Source organism: Urocampus carinirostris, chromosome 12, assembly GCF_059441175.1.
Source record: "Urocampus carinirostris isolate Australia breed hairy pipefish chromosome 12, RoL_Ucar_1.0, whole genome shotgun sequence".
NCBI classification, from domain to species: Eukaryota; Metazoa; Chordata; class Actinopteri; order Syngnathiformes; family Syngnathidae; genus Urocampus; species Urocampus carinirostris.
Window position 1 is genome coordinate 16916637 of NC_142360.1, and position 19973 is coordinate 16936609.

Genomic DNA, 19973 nt, shown 5'->3' on the forward strand with positions numbered 1-19973 from the left:
TTCTTTATAATACAATTTTATTAGAATTACCAGTTACTGAAAAAAAAAGTGGATTGTTTTTCGTTTACCTCTTCCTGTTTTTGTTGTATTGTTCCAATTGCACTTCGGACCAATTGTGTGTAACAAAAAAAAAAGCTCGGTGCTAACCTGTGTCAGCCCTCGCACACTCCAGCCTTGTGCACTAGACCACCATTTTATTTTCTAGCAATTACAATAGCTCTCTGTGTGACCTTTGTGTGGCAGTAGCATATGCACGGACTGATAAAGAAGCCTTTAAATGTTCACACACAATGCTATTGTATCACACAGAAATGTGACAGATGCATTCAAAGGCTTTGGACGTGCTCTCGAACAACGGTATCTGGTGCACCTGCACAATTAATGAGATTTTCTGGGTTTGAGCAATTGTAACTGTAAATGCGGACGTCAGCACATTTAATTCTCAACACACATATAAAATGGTATAACACAGATATGTACTTTTTATACGTGCTGGAACTACATCGTTCAGATATTTTTTGGGGTTGAAGTGTCCCAGCATACAGTAATAGTTGGTCTTCATGTTTTTTTTTTATCCACCCATTATCTCCCGCGTTCTCAGGGTTGGGTCGCAGGGACAGCAGCCTCAGCACTAGGCACAGACCACCACTTCATCCACCTCATCTGACAGGATCCCGAGGGATTCCCAGGCCAGCCTTGAGACGTAGTCTCTCCAGTGTGTCCTGGGTAGCCCTGGGTACTCCTGCCAGTGGGACATGTACAAAACACCTCTCGAGGGAGGCATCCAGGAAGCATCTTCATATGATGCGTAAGCCACTTCAACCAGATCCTCTGAATGCAGAGGAACAGTGGCTCTTCACTGATTGCCTCCAAGATGACAGAGCTTCTCATCTTATCTCTAAGGGAGAGCCCAGCCACCCTGCGGAAGGAAAATCAGTTCAGACGCTTGTATCTGGTATTTTATTCGTTCAGTGATGACCTTAGGTGAGGTTTGGAATGAAAATCGACCGGTAAATCGAGAGCTTTGCCTTTCGGTTCAGCTCCTTTTACACCACGACCGACTGGTACAGGGTCCGCGTGACGGCAGGCGTTGCACTGATCCGTCTGCTGATATCCCGTTCCATCCTACCTTCGCTCGTGAACAAGATACCCCCCAAGATACTTAACTCCTTCACTCAGGGCAGGGCCTAATCAACCTGGAAAGGGGATGCTACCCTTTTCCGGCTGAGAACCATAGTCTCAGACTTGGAGGTGCAGATATTCATCCCAGCCGCTTCATACTGGGCTGTGAGACGCCGTAGTGAGATCTGAGCACCATGGCTTGAGGTAGCCAACAGCACCATATAATCTGCAAAATGCAGAGCTGCAATGCTGACGCCCCCAAACTGGACCGCTTCATCACTACGGCTACACCTAGAAATTCTGTCCATGAAAGTTGTCAACAGTATTGGTGACAAAGGGCAGCCTTGGCAGAGTCATGTTATTTTTGTGCCTGGAAAACCTTTGAAGTGAGGTTAATTGACATAATTTATTTTATTACTTTCATATGAGGTTAGACAGACTGGAGGTAGTTTCTCGACGGGCCCGGTGGTCCATATGTCCCGAGATGGTGAAGATGTTAAAAATCCTGTCCACGAATCTTCGCCCGTGCTGTGTCCGCTCAAGCAGGACAACCGCAAGCGAGTAAATCCCGGCACCCACCACTGCAGCCCCGCCTCCAGTAACCAAAACCACACCTGATATGTACATATCATTGAGTGCCTGGCCAGGTTTGGGCATACGGTTCACCAAGGCCAGATGCAGAAGAACCGCTCCACAAACCAACAGGGATGTTCCAGAGATCAAAACCACCAGGAAATCCGATAATCCTCCACTTTTCAGCATGTCGATTTGCTGCCGGCTCCGGATGCAATTCATGTCCTGCACGGCCGAGCTGAGCAGCTGTTTAAGAAGGACCCCCAAAGCGAGCAGGCAAAGGGCCGTGCCGGCCCCCAGACGCCATTCGCTGGAAACGCTGGTGGTGGTGGAGAGGAGACCTACCCCCCCTAATCCGCAGCCCACGATCAGCAAAACAGCAACCCCGTAGCACAGGAGAGACTTTCCGGGTTCTCGGAACCACCATAGCTCCACTTGCTCCTCCAGGATGCCGTGTTGAATCTGTATTGGATCAGCAGTGCCGGGGGTGCTCGGCGCAGGTCCCCTCAAGGGGGGCATATCGTCCAGTCTGGGCATTCTGTCCGTCCCAGCTTGATGAATAATGCCTCCACAACCGCAGAGAAAATAGAATCCACTTAAGAAACCTTTCACACCGTGTCACCTTGACTGACAGCTTATGTGGGCAAGAAGTGCTCATCCAGGGCTTTTAGCAGAGGACACTCTGGATGCTAACCTGAAGGTCTTGAAGATCACTTCAAAGTATTAACCCAATGTCATGTGTGTTTAAAAGCTATTGGCCTGTATATGATTTGTTTTAACCCCAGCACGCTCATTTTGGGTTCCTTCACCCAAGCGGGAAGCAAGATGGGAGGAAGTAAGATTTGCAAATGGCAGCAGACGCAACCTGGAAGAAAAGAGATTCATTTTATTTATTTTATTCAAGACCACACTTTAATATTAAGAAGTAATTATTACCCATCCCAGACAATGATAACTATAGGACACGTGTGTCAAACTCATACCTGGCAGACCAAATCATCATTGGACATAAGATATAAAATTATTAAATTTTCCTGAGAAGGAAACATTTTGAATATTCCAAAGAAGAGTGGGCAAAATGTGTGAAAGACTCACTACACATTATCGTAAATGTTTGATTTCTGTTTTCGCAGCAAAAGTTGGCCCAACTCACTAATAGGATCAGGGACATATTACGTTTGCACACAAGGCCAGATACAGTAGGTTTTGATTTTTTGTGTGCTTCAATAAATTTAGGAACTGCAACTGTATTGTATTTCCTTGGGTTGTCACTGTGAGATATCAAAATTGGTTTGATGATTTGAATCTTTTGCGGGTGATAAATATTCAAAAACACAGAAATACTTTTTCATAGCACAGTATGTATTTTTTGCAGTGCTGGTTGATTCAAAACATTTGGAATCTAATTATCTCTATGCTAGTAGGAGTTAGCCACCAAGGCAGCTGCTAATTTAGCCTAAAGCATAAAAGATGCACACACGCAAATAAGATTCGGTCACACCAACTTACGTTAACATTTGACCAAACAAACAGATGTTTAATTATTATCTTCCATACATCCATTATCTGCACCGCTTATCAGTAGGGTCGCAGGGGTGCCGATTCCAGCCATCTCCGGGCACTGGTTGCCAGCCAGTTGCAGGGCACAGATGGACAACTCACTCGCTCATTCACACCTAAGGACAATTTGGACCGGCTAATTAACCTGACATGCATGATTTGGGAAATGTGGGAGGAAACCCACGCAGACACGGGGAGAACATGCAAACCCTATACGGGGAGATCCTCTGCACCGTGGGGTTGCACGCTAAAAACCCAGCCGCCGTGCCGCCCTTCGACTGGCTGGCAACCAGTTCAGGCTGTTCACAGCAGAAAGACGGCTGGGATGGGCTCCAGCACCCCCGTGACCCTACTGAGGATAAGCGCTGCAGATAATGGATGAGATAAATTATCTGAAATTAGTCCAACAGGTGAGCCAAGTATAATAAATCATCGTTAGTGCAGTCTTGCACATTAAAGTAATAATGCGCATTACTTAGCGAACCCCGCTGGTAAAATCAATGTTGTTCTTTGGAAAAAAATAATAAAAATAAATAAACTCAAATAAACATACATTTTTTTAATGTACTGATCGGTCAATAAATTTTTTTTTTTCTCACGTAACATGAAGCTAACCTAGAGGTAGTTGACATGATTGTCTGACATCTTGCTGCTACGGGTAGCCCAACTAACCAAAGGTCTTGTGAAAGGCTGGGCAAACAAATGAAAAGGAAATTGGTGACCTTCACTCACTTTGGTCTCTGTAGTGTTTTTCTTCCTTGTGCTTTGTAGCAGTTGTTTATAGTTGCATGACACAATATAGTGACACTTAGTGATCAAATATTACACAAAGTCCCTTTGACACAGGAGTTTTAATTCAACACAAAATTATTTGAATAACACTCAGGAAGGGAGCAAATCCTTTTTTTCACACCACTGTAGGTTTCATTGTTGGGTCACTAATTAATCCCAGCAGATTTTAGCACATATGCGGCATCAGGTGGCAATACCAAAAAAAAGAAATTGTGTTTCTCATGACACAGTCGTTTTCATTTTAACTTCCTAACTTTTGTTTTCCAACAATAGTTTACATTCCAATCATTCATCAAATTCTGCTGGTTTGACCACATCTGTAAAAACATGGGTTTGGACCTTATCTGCCTTCCAACCGATTTTGATCGAATTAGAGATATAACGGTAAGAGACAACATGATACAAGGTTATGAGGGAAAAATACAATTATAATTGCATAAAGCTATAAGGAGCACAAAAAACTTCCCTGCATTTGAAAATTGGTTGAATAATCGACCCAGTTGTAATTCAGTTCGTACACTAATTATTTAATATAGATTTTCTATAAATGGTCTGCATTTACAGTGAAGAAAATAGGTATTTGAACACCCTGCTATTTTGCTATTTCTCCTACTTAGAAGTCATGGACGGGTCTGAAATTTTCATCGTAGTTGCATGTCCACGGTGAGAGAGATAAGCTAAAAAGAAAAATCCAGAAATCACAATGCATGTTTTTTTAACATTTTTTCAGGTGTTCAAATACCTATTTGCAGCTATATCACACAAATAAATAATATAATCGCCTTATATAAATACAATATTATAGCTGCCCCCTCCAACCCTCTTATTTACAGACAAAAACCCACCCAAAAATATAAACACACACACAAAAAATCCACTTTTCTGAAGTTGAATTTCTTGGGGGCATGTATGTATACATGGTTATACAAGGTTTTGGGGTCTCTGAGGAGAGTGATGAGCAACAAGAGTATGAGTATGGATGTTAAGAGGGGACTGTATGAGAGTGTGATTGTGCCGATTGTGTTGTATGGTGCAGAGACTTGGAGCCTGAACGCAGATTTGAGAAGGAAATTAAATGTTTATGAGATGAAGTGTTTGAGGAGTATGTTAGGAGTGACAAGGTTGGATAGATTGCGAAATGAAATTGTGAGAGACGGAACTGGAGTAGTAGTGGAACTGAGCAAGGATAAGAGAGTATTCGGTTGGTTTGGACACATGGAGAGGATGGATGAGGAGCGAATGTTGAAGAGGATCTACAAAGCAGAAGTCAATGGAAGGAGACCAAGAGGAAGGCCGCAATTGACGTGGATGGATGGTGTTATGTGTGCACTGAGGGAAAGAGGTCTAAATATAGTGGAAGCTGGAGCTCTTGTTGGTGATAGAAATGAGTGGAGAGATGTTGAGAAAGGATAGTGGGATGTTTGGACGTGTTGTAAGGGATGGGCCGTATGATGCGGCAGTGGTAAACCAGTAAAAACTGTCGGGCCTTAGTGTTGAACAGAAGAGTGTGTTGCGCCCTGATCTGAGTGACATGGCCGCTTTCTTGTGTCCCGTTCCATCTGGAGGGACGAAAGCATGACCAACTTGGGTGCCGAGGGGCTTAACTTGTTTGGGTGTTAGGGCATTTGAGTTGTTCTCTAAATGAGGAAGACAAAAGCAAAATAATAAAGGACTATATCTTATTATAAGGGCCTACGGCAAAGGTATCAAACAGGTGGCCGCAAGCCAAATCAGGCCTGGCAAGGGTTTTAATCCGGCCCGCAAGACGACTCAGAGAAGCGCAAGACAGAAACGAGCTGCGGTTGAAACAGTAAAGCAACTATAGTATTATTTTTCTCTCTTTCTCTCTCGCTTTTTCTGTATTTCATATTTCTCTTTCTCTCTATTTTTTCTTCTTACTCTCCTTCGTTTTCTCTCTTTCTTTGCCAAATCTCTTTCTAAATCTCTCTTTTTTTCTTCTTTTTCACCCTCTCTCATTCTTTTTCCCTTTTTTATTTCTCTTTTCTTCCTTCTTTTTTCTCACTTACTCTATCTCTCTCTCACTCCCCTTTCTCTTTCTTTCTCAAGCTCACTTTGTTTTCTCTCTCTTTCTCGTCGTCTTTTTATTTTTTTTCATTCTTTTGGTCTTTTTCTCTCTTTCTCTTTCTCACTTTCTTTATCTCTTTATTTCTTTCTCTTTCTTTATCCATATTTTCTCCTTTTCTCTGTATTGTGTTTACTATTATGCTTTCTATTTCTCTTTCTACTTTTTTCTGTCTCTCTCCCCTTCTCTCTCTTCCCTTCTCTCTCCCTCTCTCTCTTTTACTGTCTTCTCTCTCTCACACTCTCTCCCTTGTTCTCTCTCTCTCTCTCTCTCTTTCTTTACCTCGTTCTTCTTTCCCCCTCTCTCTTAATCCTACTATTTCGGCCCTCGACCCCTCAGGATGGGCTCACGGGGAGTCCACGTGACACTGGGTAGTATGTTGCCGTGGTGACAGAGCAGTAAACTCTGTTCTTTTCTGTCTCTTATTTTTTGGCCCAACTTCCCCTCTTCTATAGTCAGCCTTTTGATTTTCTATTTATTAATTTTTTTGGGCGTCCCTGCAGGCGAGGCGAGGGGTTAGGGTTGGCTCCATCTGTCAATGTGATGGGGAAGGGTGCCAAGTGCCACAGGAAGAGAAGAGTCAGCTTGGATGTTTGAAGCTCCGCAGTCAGGACGACACAGAAACTTTTTTGTCCTTTTAGGGGGGTTTCCAATTGGGTTGGCAAAAACTAGAAAGGGGATTTTATCCATGCACAACCCAGGTAGCAGTTTTGTCATTCTTTAGATCAGGGGTGTCAAACAAGCGGCCCGCGTGACAACGTTCAGAGAAGCGCAAGAGAAAAACGAGCCGCAGGTTGAAATATGTTCTTGCTGTTGCCAAAGCCTGGTGCCTCTCACAAATGCTGTACTTGTGTCTTTCTCTCTCACTTTCTTGCTCGCTCGCTCTCTTCCTCTCTCTTACAATATTTCTTTTTTGCCCTGTCTCAATCTCTCTATCCCCTTTTCATTCTCTTTCTTTTACTCTATCTGTTTTGTTCTCTCTTGTTCTCTCTATTTTTATCTACTTCTCACCATCTTTCTGTTTCTTTATCTTTATAAATATCTGTCCTATTTATTTATTTAGTTTGCTTCCTTTCTTTTTTTCTTTGCATCCTTCTGTATCTCTATATGTCTCTCTCTCTGTCTCTCTCTCTTTCTGTATGTCTCTCTCTCTCTGTCTCTCTCTCTCTCTCTCCTTTTGCTCTTTTTTCATTTTATCCTTTTGTCTCTCCCTCTCTCTTGCTTTCCCCTTCTCTCCTTTTCTCCCTTTCTATTTCTCTTTGGATTCCTTTCTTTCGATCTCTTTCTCTCCCCCGTCTCTCTCTCTCTCTCTCTCTCTCTCTCTCTCTCTCTCTCTTTCTCTCTCTACTTTTCTCTCCTTCTCTTTCTCTTATTTCTTTTTCTCTTTTTTTTTCTTTCTCTCTAATCTACTAGTCCGGCCCCCAAGATAATGTGGTACCATGTATATGGGACGGCAGTAGCTCAGGAGGTAGAGCGATCGTTTTAGAATTAAGGGATCCCAGTTCGAATCCCGGCTTGTCCGTGTTACATGCCGAAGTGTCCTTGGGTAAGACACTGAACCCCCAATACCCCCAATAAGCAGGTTAGCGCCTTACATGGCTGCAAGGCCGCTATTGGGAAATGTGAAGCACAATGTAAAGCGCTTTGGGAAGTCATTGACTTGAAAAGCGCTATATAAATGCAGATCATTTCATTTCATTTCATTTCATGTCAGTGAACATGTATTCAGCTCCCCATCTGTTTGAAAGGCTCCCTTTTCAGCATCCATTTTCTTTTGGCCATTGTGTTGGTCTAGCATCCACGTTAACCACGCCCCCAGAAACGCCCCCCTGCTCGTCTCTGTTTAGCCTTCCTTTGCAGCGTCACTTCTCAGCTTCCTGACACTTAAAAATCACTTTTAATGGCCGACGTGTTGTTTGTTATTATATTCGTTCGTTAGTCATTTTAACAATAGCTGCGCTTGTCGGGCTCAAGCGAATCGATTGATGCGGGAAAGGTTGCAGCTGCACCTGAAGTGCTGCATTACGGGATTTGTAGTTTGAAAGTTAGCCGTGCTTCATATAGCTGGGCCATTATAATAGATGTACATAAAATTATTTATTATATAATTGTACACTGGGTTGGATGAGACCCGCAGGCTACGAGTTTGGCACCTATGGGCTACACTAACAGAAAACCTCGAGGACGAGCATGAAATCACTCTGCACCGCAAACTCCCCCTCTCCACTGTTTCTGCTTACTAATGTGTTGCAAGTAACAAGCACTGCTGCTAAAAGATAAAAATATATGATAAAGGCTCTTTGAACTCAGCTGGGTAGTTTTAACACGTACTTTTTCAGCACACCTAAAACAAAACATCCTACACCTAAGTTATTGGCAAATATTCAATATTTTCTTCCACAATTTGAGGTGTAGTATGAGTGTAAATCATGCATAAGAGCTGTGTCGACATAAGGTCCGTTATTAATGTCAATAGCGACTATCAACCAATTTTTCCTATTTCATGCCCCTCCGTACTCTTGGGCACCTATAAATGACCTAATTCCAATTTTTGCCGTGAGCTCCAATTTCACCTAAAGGTTGTACATCCTTTTCGTCTCTCGGCTATAGAAAACATTAGTCAAATAATCAAATCATTGTTAATTTTACCTTTAATTTAGCATGAAGTTGATTTAGTTATGTGGAAAATGATAACAAATGCAAGAAAAATGGGTACAATGAAAAACAATATATTTTTTTGTGATAAATGAAATAAAAACCTAAAATTAATTGAGTGCAGTGCTAGGACATAAATCCATAATTAACCTCCGTCCATTTTTAGGGACAAGAAAATGTCATGCTTACAGATTTGAATCACCTGTGCCCGCTCATGTGGCGCCAACCGCTGTGGGCTCTGATTGGCTCCCTGTCCCTATTCAAACACTGTCCTGTTACTCCCCTGTTGTCAGTCCGTCTGCAAACTTTAGTGTATATTAGGCATGCCTTTTTCGACCCTGACCTGCACCTGTCCCGTTTTTGCTCCTGTGTGTCTCCGGTTACGAACTGTTTTGATCCTGACCACGTCTGCTCTCCCGTCTCGGCTTACGACCCTTTTTTTCCTCGAATACGTCTACTCTCCCGTCCTGGTTTACGACTCGTTTCCGACCCCAACCACGCCTTGCTCTCCTGTCCCAGCTATCGACCTGTTTTTCCGTCCTTGACACCGCCATCGCTCGCTACGGAAGATCCACTTCCGTGTTCGGATCACAATCCGAGTACGAGAGCGAGAGCGACTTGCTTCCCACGTCCAGCAAACACCGGATCGTGGGCACAGCCCTTCCTCTTTCCTTCAGTAAAACTTGTGGTAAACGCTACGCAATTGGGTCCTGTTTCCATTCTGGTCATGCCAGAAAATAAATAGTAAATATTTTTATCCCTGTAAACCAAAAACAGGCTCAGTAGTAACTGAACAGTAAAAAAAAAACAAATATGTATGAAGTACATTCAATGATCGACTGCAAAGTCTATAACAAAAGAACTTAAGGATTCTCAACAGTTCGAAATCAAACAGTTTTGACAACCGACATTTGTGGTTTGTTCTTCAGGCTGCATCCATTTTGTTTCAAATACGTTTGTCAGGCGCAGTCAGGTGGCACACCCGAGCTCTCTTTTATAGCAAAACATGTCAAATGTACATTGCATGTCATCAAAACCTTACTGTCTTGAATGTTACTTGAATCCTAGAGAGGCGAGTCAGACTCTGTTTCATTCAACTGTCCGACAGCTGTACAGTCACAAGACACAAGGTGTGCATTGCATTAAAAGTTTTGGTACGCGTATTTGATGTTGACGCCGCCATTTCTGTAATGTTTATGTTACTGCTTGAGACAGAGATGCTATTTGCTATCGCACATGCTCCACTCTTCGCAGGGATTATATTCATGTTGAGATGCTTCTCTCTGTTAGTAAAACGTGTCTGACGATAAAATTCACTGTTGACTATTTCTATTATCCATTTCTGTCCACAACGTCGACTCATCGTTGCTTCCTTAATCTCACTTTAGCAAACCTTTAACTCTTCCTTCGGTTTCTGTCCTGTTCTTTATCTCTCTACCTTCTTATCACCTCTGTCTTAGGAGTTGTGCTATTGCAAGGTCAGACCTTTGTGTCTGCCTTAGCTTTAAGGTAATTCAGAATGACTCAAAGCCCTTGGGGCTTTGTGTACAACCATAAAACACATAAGGCATGCACTAAACCTGTCTCTGTTGCAGTGTAGGCAGTACCGTGTTACAAAGTTCCTGGAACACAACTAGGTTTCTCGGTTACCAGTACTAAAACACGTTAATTATTATTGATATTTGTGAGTCAAACATCGGTAAAACAAGATGTACTAATTATAAACAGTTCACAAATTTAAACGCCATCTAATCAGCAACTGTTCCCGTTTCGCTCAGGATGGATTAATTATTCATAAGTTTGCACCGTCTCAAGCTGAGAGTGCATAAACTTCTCCCGGATGATATTCTCCCTACCGTATATACTGGCATCCAAGCCTTATCAAAACTATAGAATAAAAAACTGAAATCTGGGGTCATATTAAATGCACAAATTCAATTGTCTGTCACCACGAATGAATGGTAGGCAGCACGTGGTGAGGAGGTGTGGCTTAAACATGAACAAGAAACCGATGGGAAATTAATGGGGCCAACGCAAGCACAAAATTTACGGTAAACCTGTTCTGAACTTGGGTCTTTTAATTTGTAAAATTAATTTTACAATACACCATGCCTGGACAGTACCCAGAAACGGAGAAGAAGATCATACAGTGGTATGAAGCCCAGAGATAAAATAGATATGGAGTGTCTCAGCTAAGTGTTCATTTGCAAGCTCTCAAGATTGCAAAAGCCAAGAAATACGAAAGGTTAACGTCCACAGGTCGGTGTACACATTTTGGCGTCAATGCGAGTAGATAAGGGGATTTTAGACTAGATAGTTACTTTTAGAGTAACAAGTATCGGTATCAAACTACTTTCTTTCAGTAATGCACAAATACGATCTGTTTGTGACCCTTTATGGGAGGGCTTAAAAAGAAACTCGGCGTGTCATAACTCATAGTAGGGGTCAGAAACCTATGGCTCACAGGCCATATATACATATCCCTTTTCGTATGGCCTTCAAAGCAGAAGACAAAATGCTTTCTGTTAAACTGAAACCAACATTTGGTTGATGTGGGCCCCAAGATTTATTGTGGAATATTCATTCAGAAATGAAGGTAAACGTATACATTGATTGTAAAACCTACATGTGCAGGTGTTATTTTTAGGGGGGAAAGAAAGACGATATTATTAAATTAAACATGTAAAGTTAAAAAAAAATCTCAAACCATAACTGAGTTACATAACGACAAAGTATCTCCTTATAACGACACTTCGTGGACATGGTATAACTCATTCATTGTTTCATACTTGAGCTACTGTACTGAAGCATAGGGATGTACTTACAAAACTTACACCAAAACCCTCTCGGTTTTTCAAAATGCTGATTCCGACTTGTTACAGAAACCGATACAGGGACCAAGCAAACCTACCATTCATAGAATTGAAAATCTTGAAATGTAATGAGATTACAAAATACATCAATTCCTGATAGCAAGGACCTTAAACCATTATCCTTTGCTGACAGTTGAAAATGGACATATTTCTATTGTCCATAAACGTTGTACCATAGGGTATTTGTTGGTTAGCACTAACAATCATAGAAATATGATAACATCCCTCCATCCAATATCTGTCCCCCTTATCTTCAGTAAGGTCGCGGGGGTGCTGGAGCCCATCCCAGCTATTTTCGGGCAGTGGGCAGGGGACACCCTGAACTGGTTGCCAGCCAGTCGCAGGGCACACAGACAGACAACTCACTCACTCATTCACACATTGGTTAGCGCGTGTGCGGCACAGTTCTAAGTTCTTGGGAACCTCCTGTGTGGGTTCAAATCCAGCTACCGAACTTACTGTGCGGAGTTTGTATGTTCTCCCCGTGCTTGCTTGGGTTTCCTCCGGGCACTCCGGTTTCCTCCCACATTCCAAAGACATGCATTTCAGGTGGATTGGCCGGTCCCAATTGTCCCTAGGTGTGAATTTGCGAGCGAGTTGTCTGTCCCCTGCCCACTGCCCAATGATTGTTGGAATGGGCTCCAGCACCCCCGCGACCCTACTGAGGATAAGCGGTGCAGCTAATGAGATGAGATGAGATAATATAGAAAAAGGTAACAACGGCAATAATTCCGGCACGAAAAAACAGCGGAGAAATTCTTCCCGAGACCGCGAAGGCAAGGAAAACACGTGTTTTGAAGCGAACGATTCGACGAAAGATAAACAAAAGAATACTCCTAGCAAGAAAATGACTTTTCTGCCAAAATTGACTCAATTATATTCCTGGTTACACTATGAGGAGGATGATAATGGAGGCTACATGTTCTGTGACAAAAAAAATTGGATTGCATAAATCATTTCGCAATACGAACTTTCAGAAAAGCACATTGGATCGGCACAACGACAATAAAAACTACAAATTAGCTATGGAAATTCCGTTGCTGCAATTGGACCTTGACAAGGCATTGAGGGACAGCAAACCACGAAGAATATATGAACTGAAAAATATGAAGTGATTAAAACTGCATGAATATATAGACTAATATTTCAGCAATATTATTTTGTATAATGTACAATATTTTTGGGAACTGAAAAATCTGAAGTGATCTCTGCTTTGTATTACCAATTAAGTGTGATGATTAAAACCGAATGAATATATAGATTTATATATTTATTTATATATTTGTCGCCGATTTACAATTTCAACCTCGATAACACTAAATTTTGGGGACCCATAGATCTCTGTTGGGACCCATAGATTTTTGAGCATGCGAGTCCCCGGGACCCATCACTTTTCAGAGGTAAAATGAACACTGATATATATGAGGCTAATGACCATGGACTTGCAAAATTTCCCCTTTTTCACCCGCAAATCAAGTCCTCAATTTATACATCTAAGTAGAACAGCTGTGGAAGTTGTCGATCAAAAACGTTTTTATTGTCATTCTGCATCAAGGGAGTCATTGTCAATTCTCTGGAGTCTCCTTTAATCCACGAGGAACGATGACAAGCTACTGTAATCCGGTCAGTTACCACATCAACCGCCAATGACAACAACAAAAAGAACGTCTATTCTCCCCCTATGGTTGCCCTTGCACTAGATCTTAGAACTATAAGGCACATATTTTACGCGACACAGCCCTCATTTGCATTTTCTTTCAATGTAGTGGAAAAGATGTGCTCGTGTTTGCTCCATCAAATTCAGTGCCGCTTGCACAAAGACAAAATTAAGTTTCGTTCTTAATTTTGGGCATACATCTTCTAATCAGGTGCACTCAGTAGTCTGGAATTGACGGTACAGACGCTCCCCTACTCACGACCATTCGACTTACGAAAAACGGTAGATAAACACATTTTTTTCAGGAAATTTAAAAATATCCGGACATTGCTGCTAGTTAGATTTTGTATTGTGTGCACCTTTTTCCGAGTACAGGACATTACTGTCATGCCTCTTACACCCAGCATCAACCCAAGAAGAAATCCGCTTCCTCTTCTTAGTTTGTGTGGAAACATACTACTGTATACTGTATCTCCAGCGCTCTCATAACTTTGACATTTTTATTGTTTAATATCTCGTGCATCCATTCAGTATGGTTGGTGTAAAGTGTAAAGAAGCGAGCCGTTTCATTTGAAATGAAAGTGGAAAAAGAAAGCTTGATGCGGTTGAGAAAATGGTCGGATCGCTTTTTTTTGGTCCCTTTTCACCACAGAGGACGAAGTCGCCTAACTCTTGGAAAAGTATGTTAAACTTAACTCTTTATAGAGCATATTATTTCATGAAATGTTTAATTTTTAGTACAAAACCCTGCAGGTTATTTATACAAGCCTTAAACATACTTATATAAACCTTAAACATACAAAATATAGCAACTTACGAACAAATTCAACTTACGAACGATCGGCCGAAAATCTCGTTCGTAAGTAGGGCAGCGTCTGTTTTTCCAGGTGAAATTGATACCAGAGTAACCTTACTTTGTGCATCTGCTGAGAAACCAAACACCCCAGAGTGATTTAAAATTCAATCGACTGTGTTTCACTCAGTGTCGGTCACCGACGTCACAAGTGTACCCTGCCATCTCAGCTGTACCGTTTTCTTCCGAAGCTTTCATCCAAAGCTGCATTTTCAGCATGACTTTAACCGCATATCCTCTTCTTTTGTGGTACCCTGGCTAATACTTCCTCACTTCGGTTAATCGTTTCCATAATGCAGTGAAACCGGCCTCTCTGTATGCACAGAAGGCAGAGACGTACTCATTCGTGCACTATAATTGCAAGTGGACCATCCCACAAGTGCAAAGGTTGGCTATGATACCGTATCATGTTTTATGTTCTTGTTATGCTTGATAACAAAATCAGCCAGCAGTGCTCCGAAAATGTAAATACTATAACAATATTTATAAATACACTAGAAAAAGTCACTATTGTAGATAATTTGGCTTATACAGACGCTGCCCTACTTATGAACAAGGTTCCGGACGATCGTTCGAAAGTTGAATTTGTATGTTTTTTTAGTGCTATATTTTGTATGTTTAAGGTTTGTATAGGTAACCTGTATTGTTTTGTAATAAAAAATAAACATTTCATCAAATAATATGCTCTATAAAGATAAATAAAGTTAAGTGTAACTTACTTTTGGAAGAGGAGCTTCAAGAGGTCCTCCTTCGTGGTAAAACGTGGCCAAAAAAAAGCCATCCAACCATTTTCTCAACCGCATCAAGCTTTCTTATTCCACTTTTGTTTCAAAAGAAACGTCTCGCCTCTTCTTTACACTTTACACCAATCATAGAATGGATGCACGAGATATTAAACTATAAAAACGTCAAGTTCTTAGCGCGCTGAAGATACAGTATAGTATGTTTACACATGAACTAAGAACAGGAAGACTGATTTCTTCTTCCGGGTGGATGCTGGGTGACCACTCATAGCGCCACACGCTGGTAGAGACGGAATAAAGCACTACAGTAATGTCCTGTACTCGGAAAAAGGTGCAAACAATACAAAATTTAACTTAGAGTATTGTCCGGATATTTTTCGACATCCCGAAAAAAATGTTTGTATCTACCGTTGTTCGTAACTCAAATGTTTGTAAGTATTTTGATAGCTACTTTTTTAAAAGGACACTGACCACTAGATATCGCTCTAGACCGGACGATTTTCTCTTATTCTTGAATTTTTCAAAGGAACACCATGTATTGATTGATCGCTAGAGGTCCCTGTATTGTGCAATGTGAGGAAAAATGAGTGCTACAAAGCATAAGGAAGAATACCAACTATTGAGACTCAAAGTGACCAAGACCGCACCATTTTTCTTCTCATTCTTTTGCTCAGACTGTTTTTATTTTTGGAGGTACCCGGAACAGCAAGATGGCGGACTCTAGGTGAGCCTCAGGTGATCCAAGGTAAATTCAAATTTCTCACCCTACGAGTATTGAAAAAAATGCACGGTTGTACGATAGTCGGGGTAGTTTTGCTTATTCTAATCAATATTGTTGTTGTATTTTAATGAATGAAGTTTTCTCTGCGCTAAATTATACACGATGGTTCTTTGATTCGGAAATAAATAAGTATAAAAATTATTTAAATAACTTATTTTTTTATAACACATATTCTTTACGACCCTGAGACAATGTTTGTGGCGATACTATTTCCACTAGAGTGATAGGTTAAAACAAACTTTTCAGAAAGCGGGCCAGATTTGGTAAGCTGAAAATGTGTGAGGGCCTAGCATTTTTGAAGTCTTTCATAAATTTAACTTCTGTGAAAGGTTTGCAGTGCTTGGCGATCAGAGTTACAACCTTGTAGCTCGCCTTTGTAGCATATTCATTTGATTCACAGGGTCTCGTGAAAAAGCGCTGCCGAGCCAATAAAACGTCTTCCAGTTGCTTCACCTTTTCACAGAGTTTAATTCCAGTTCGTTTTTTTTTTTAATAATAGGATTTGAAAACACCCACAGTCTCTTGGCAAATAAGAGGGACACAGTTGTTCTGGATTTCAGTGAAAAAAAATACTCAACTTTCCACTTGTCCTGGAAGCAGCGGCCCTCACAGTCAACTATCCTTTTTGGTCTAAAATTCTCACGTAAAGGGCAAGGTTGCCAAAGGGCTACTGCCATCGTCTGGTAAAATTGTGGTTTTTGTTCATGTACATATTTATTTTATACTGCGGTCAACATTACAGGTGGGCCACATAGTAATATTTTATGACAGAAGCTGCAGGCCAGTAAAAATTGTATCGCGGGCCGTGACTGGCCCCCAGGACAAACTTTGGACATGCCTGGGTTAAACTATTCCATTATAAGAATAATGAAGATTTATTTTTACTGATATAAAGATGAAGGGGATAACAGACGACAGATATATTTACCTTTTTTTTTACTAAAATAAGAATAACAACAAGAATTCCTCCATATTAGACAACTTTCTTTTTACATATATTTCTCTTTTTCATACTTCACAATTTAGGCAAAAATGGATCTTGACATTGACTATATTTCAACTTTATTTTGTGGTAAAATAAGAAGTTATATTCAAATTCAAGGCAAATTGTACTATATCAATTTTAGGATCCTGGATTCTTACTTTAAAGTATTGCTTCTATATTATTTTAAATAATGACCGTAAACCCATGGAAAACCCCAAATTAAGGGTGGGCAGATCGATCCAAATATCGATATTATCGATACTTAGTGTCACGGTCGCCATGACGACCAGTATGCCACGCCCCCGAACTCAAGCTGAAGCAGATCAGCTGATTGCTGTTCTGCTATTTAAGGCTGGATTTTGGGTTTGGCGGGTGCTGGTTCATTACTCATTATTCACAATCCCGGTCTGTTATGCCTTGTCCTGTTTTAGTCTGTTATGCCTTGTCCTGTTGAGTTCGTGCCGGAGGAACTCTGTATTGTTCTGTTTTGCCTCGGAGTATTGGGCGACTTTTATTTTATTAAATAAAACCTATGGATCGTCAACGCATTTGAGTTCTCCCTTCATGCCTCCTGCCTCCGTTCTGGTCCGGTCACCTTCCACGCCACCACGTCTCGTGACACTTAGCAAGCTTGTATTGGATTGATACTATCGTCCTGGCATCGATACTGTATGCACAACTTATCATCCAATAGTGTTGATGCTTTATTTGTACGGCAGACTTTATTGTGAAATGACTGCATTTTTTAGGTTTGACTCTCTTGACTTTTGTTCTGAAACTGTTCTAATAGAAATATTTATACGTATATTTTTTGAATACTATTTAAGAAGGCATTGTAGTTATTCAATAAAAGTATAAATAATTTAGTGTCTAACGCCGTTGTGCTTTGTTTATCTGAAGTATAAACTAAGACAAAAATGAATGGTTCAATTATTCAATGATCATGACATTTCTATACCTGTCAACCTGTACGTATTTGCCGTACAAAGTACGTTCATTATGCATTTTAAGACGTGTACGACGTACAAGAAAATCTGCACGGAAAAACGCAAATTTGTCAATAATGGGTACCATCCGGTGTACACCGACTATCACGAAACGGCAAGTCAAACGAGTTCGAGTTGAGTAGTGAAAGGAAGTCCGTCTCTTTTTAGAGAACCGGCTTTTTTGGCTCAACTCATTAAAGAGAGCCGTCTCTCAAACGGCTCACTTGCTTTGATGCATTATATTCCGAATTATTATGTTGTATAAAGAAGTTAAGAAAAAAAGGAAGTATAAAAGGATAAAACGAAAAAAGACGGGTTTGTAGTTATCCCTTTATCAGTATATTAAAAACAATAATTTAATGCGGAAAATGAATTCATAATTGGAATAAGAAAATGTATTATTCTACTTAATTATATTTGCATGTATTTTTTCCTTATACAGTGAACGTCCAAGCTACTTCATTTTTGAACTTTTTTTTATAATACTCATTCATGTCGAGCAACTCAGTGTATCACAACAAAATGTTAATTAACAATGTATATGACATAGCGAACCACATGTACAATATAACATTAAACTACATTAATAAACACGTTTGTAAAAAATATAGTGTAAGATTATTTTGTATTTTGTAAGGGAAAATACGACAGTTTGTAAGGGCATGGAGCCGTGGAGGTTGGCAGGTATGCATTTCCAACCAAAAAGTATCAGAATCGGATCTGTATCTCTGTACTTGGATGGGATGGATAAAAAAAAATCCTTGGATGACCCACCCTAACACAAAATATTCGTAATTAAAGCGGAGGAGACACTTCATGAAAAGTGCCGACACAAAGCAAAAATAATGGTTCCATATCTCCAGGTGACAATCGTTCTTACTGTGCATTCAGCTGATGCGTGTCGTTCCATCATGCTAGAAAGTGGTCCGCCCGTCTGGTCCATCGGGACTTCAGGTGTGCCTGCGGCTCCGTAGTGTCAAAGACTTTGCTGCGTATACATCGGAGCTCCGATGATCGACTGGTCGATCAGAAGATCCGTTTTCTGTCCCCGAGTTGTGTTTATGTGCTTCCTGGAGAGCGTCAGGCACGAGGAGTGATGGGTCGTTCGCAAACGAAACGACTTTATGAGCTGGCTCTCTGATGTGGAGACGGGAGGCTGCCTCCTTTTGATGCTCTCTCTCTCTCTCTCTCTCTCTCTTTCGCTCTCTCTCTTTCTCTCTCTCTCTCTCTCTCTCTCTCTTACCTCTATCTTTATTTATCTATGTCTTTCTCTCTACCTTTTCTTGCTCCACTTTCTTTCTTTCTCTTACCATCTTACTCTATTTATGTCTTTTTCTATTTCTCTATCTAGCGTTCCTTCTCTATCTCTTTACCTGTCTTTCTCTCTTCTCATTCCCCCACCCCCGCTTCTTGCTCTCTTTCTTTTTCTCACTCATTTGCTCTATTTATTTTTACTCACTCTCATTGTCTTTCTATCTTGCTCTTTTTTTTCTTTCTCTCTTTCTTTCTCTTTCCAACTCCCTGTGTCTCTTGTTCTCTCTATCTGTATCTTTATCCGTTTCACTCTCTGTATATCTCTCTTTTGCTGTCATTTTCTGTCCTTCTTTCTCTTTTTTGTGCACTCTCTCGTTCTCGCTCTTCTTATCGTTAACTGTATTTCTCTTTTATTCTGTCTATGTCTCTCTTTCCTCTTTTCTCTTTCTTTCTTTCTCTCTCTTGTTCCGTCTATCTTTCTCAATTTTTCTCCATATTTCTCTCGATGCTTATCTCTTTCCCTCTTTCTTCATTTTTTTCTTTTTTTTTCTTTCTTTCTTCTGAAAACTGAAAAACTGCTTGGGAGCCGATATACCCGGCTCCTTGTAGTGAGGCCAGCCAAAAGAGCCGACTTTTTAAAAGGATCCTAAATTTCCTTCACTAGCCAAGGGTGGACTTTCCTTTCATTTCGCTGCACGATTGGCAGATGGAAGGGAGACGGGACGCGAGTGGGGGGGGAATCACGTTCCGTGGATCCACCTCCACTGACGCCAGGTTTCCACGGGGATAACATGCAACTCTGGCAGTCCATGGGCGTTACCAGCACGTTCAACCCGAGCATCCGCACAAATTATAGCATTTTCAAAACGATTTTTTATTCAATGAAAGGCAGAAGAGTCTTAAATATGATGAAAAACGCTAGATAAAACATTTTTTAAAATTGAATAAAACAAAAATGTGGAGAACAAAGCTGCCTTGAAAATAATTCAGTCCATTTTTTTCCAGCACCTCTCTCGCTAGTGTCACTTGCGCCATAGCGGCAGAGTCTGTGGCCGC

General features: G+C 41.0%; 1 protein-coding gene across 1 annotated transcript; it reads right to left on the reverse strand.

The window, feature by feature from the left end:
* On the reverse strand, window positions 1-18753 carry tmem125a (transmembrane protein 125a). The gene is made up of 2 exons (XM_088349558.1): window positions 18544-18753; window positions 1-2560 (listed from the first exon to the last, which is right to left on the reverse strand). Exon 2 carries the CDS (start codon window positions 2230-2232, stop codon window positions 1543-1545), a length of 690 nt encoding a protein of 229 aa, XP_088205684.1. The 5' UTR covers window positions 2233-2560; window positions 18544-18753; the 3' UTR covers window positions 1-1542.
* Between the last annotated feature and the right edge of the window lie 1220 nt (window positions 18754-19973).

What these genes read in the sequence shown, in the direction of transcription:
- tmem125a (XM_088349558.1), bottom strand. Translation starts at nt 2,232, where the DNA reads ATGCCCAGACTGGACGATATGCCCCCCTTGAGGGGACCTGCGCCGAGC.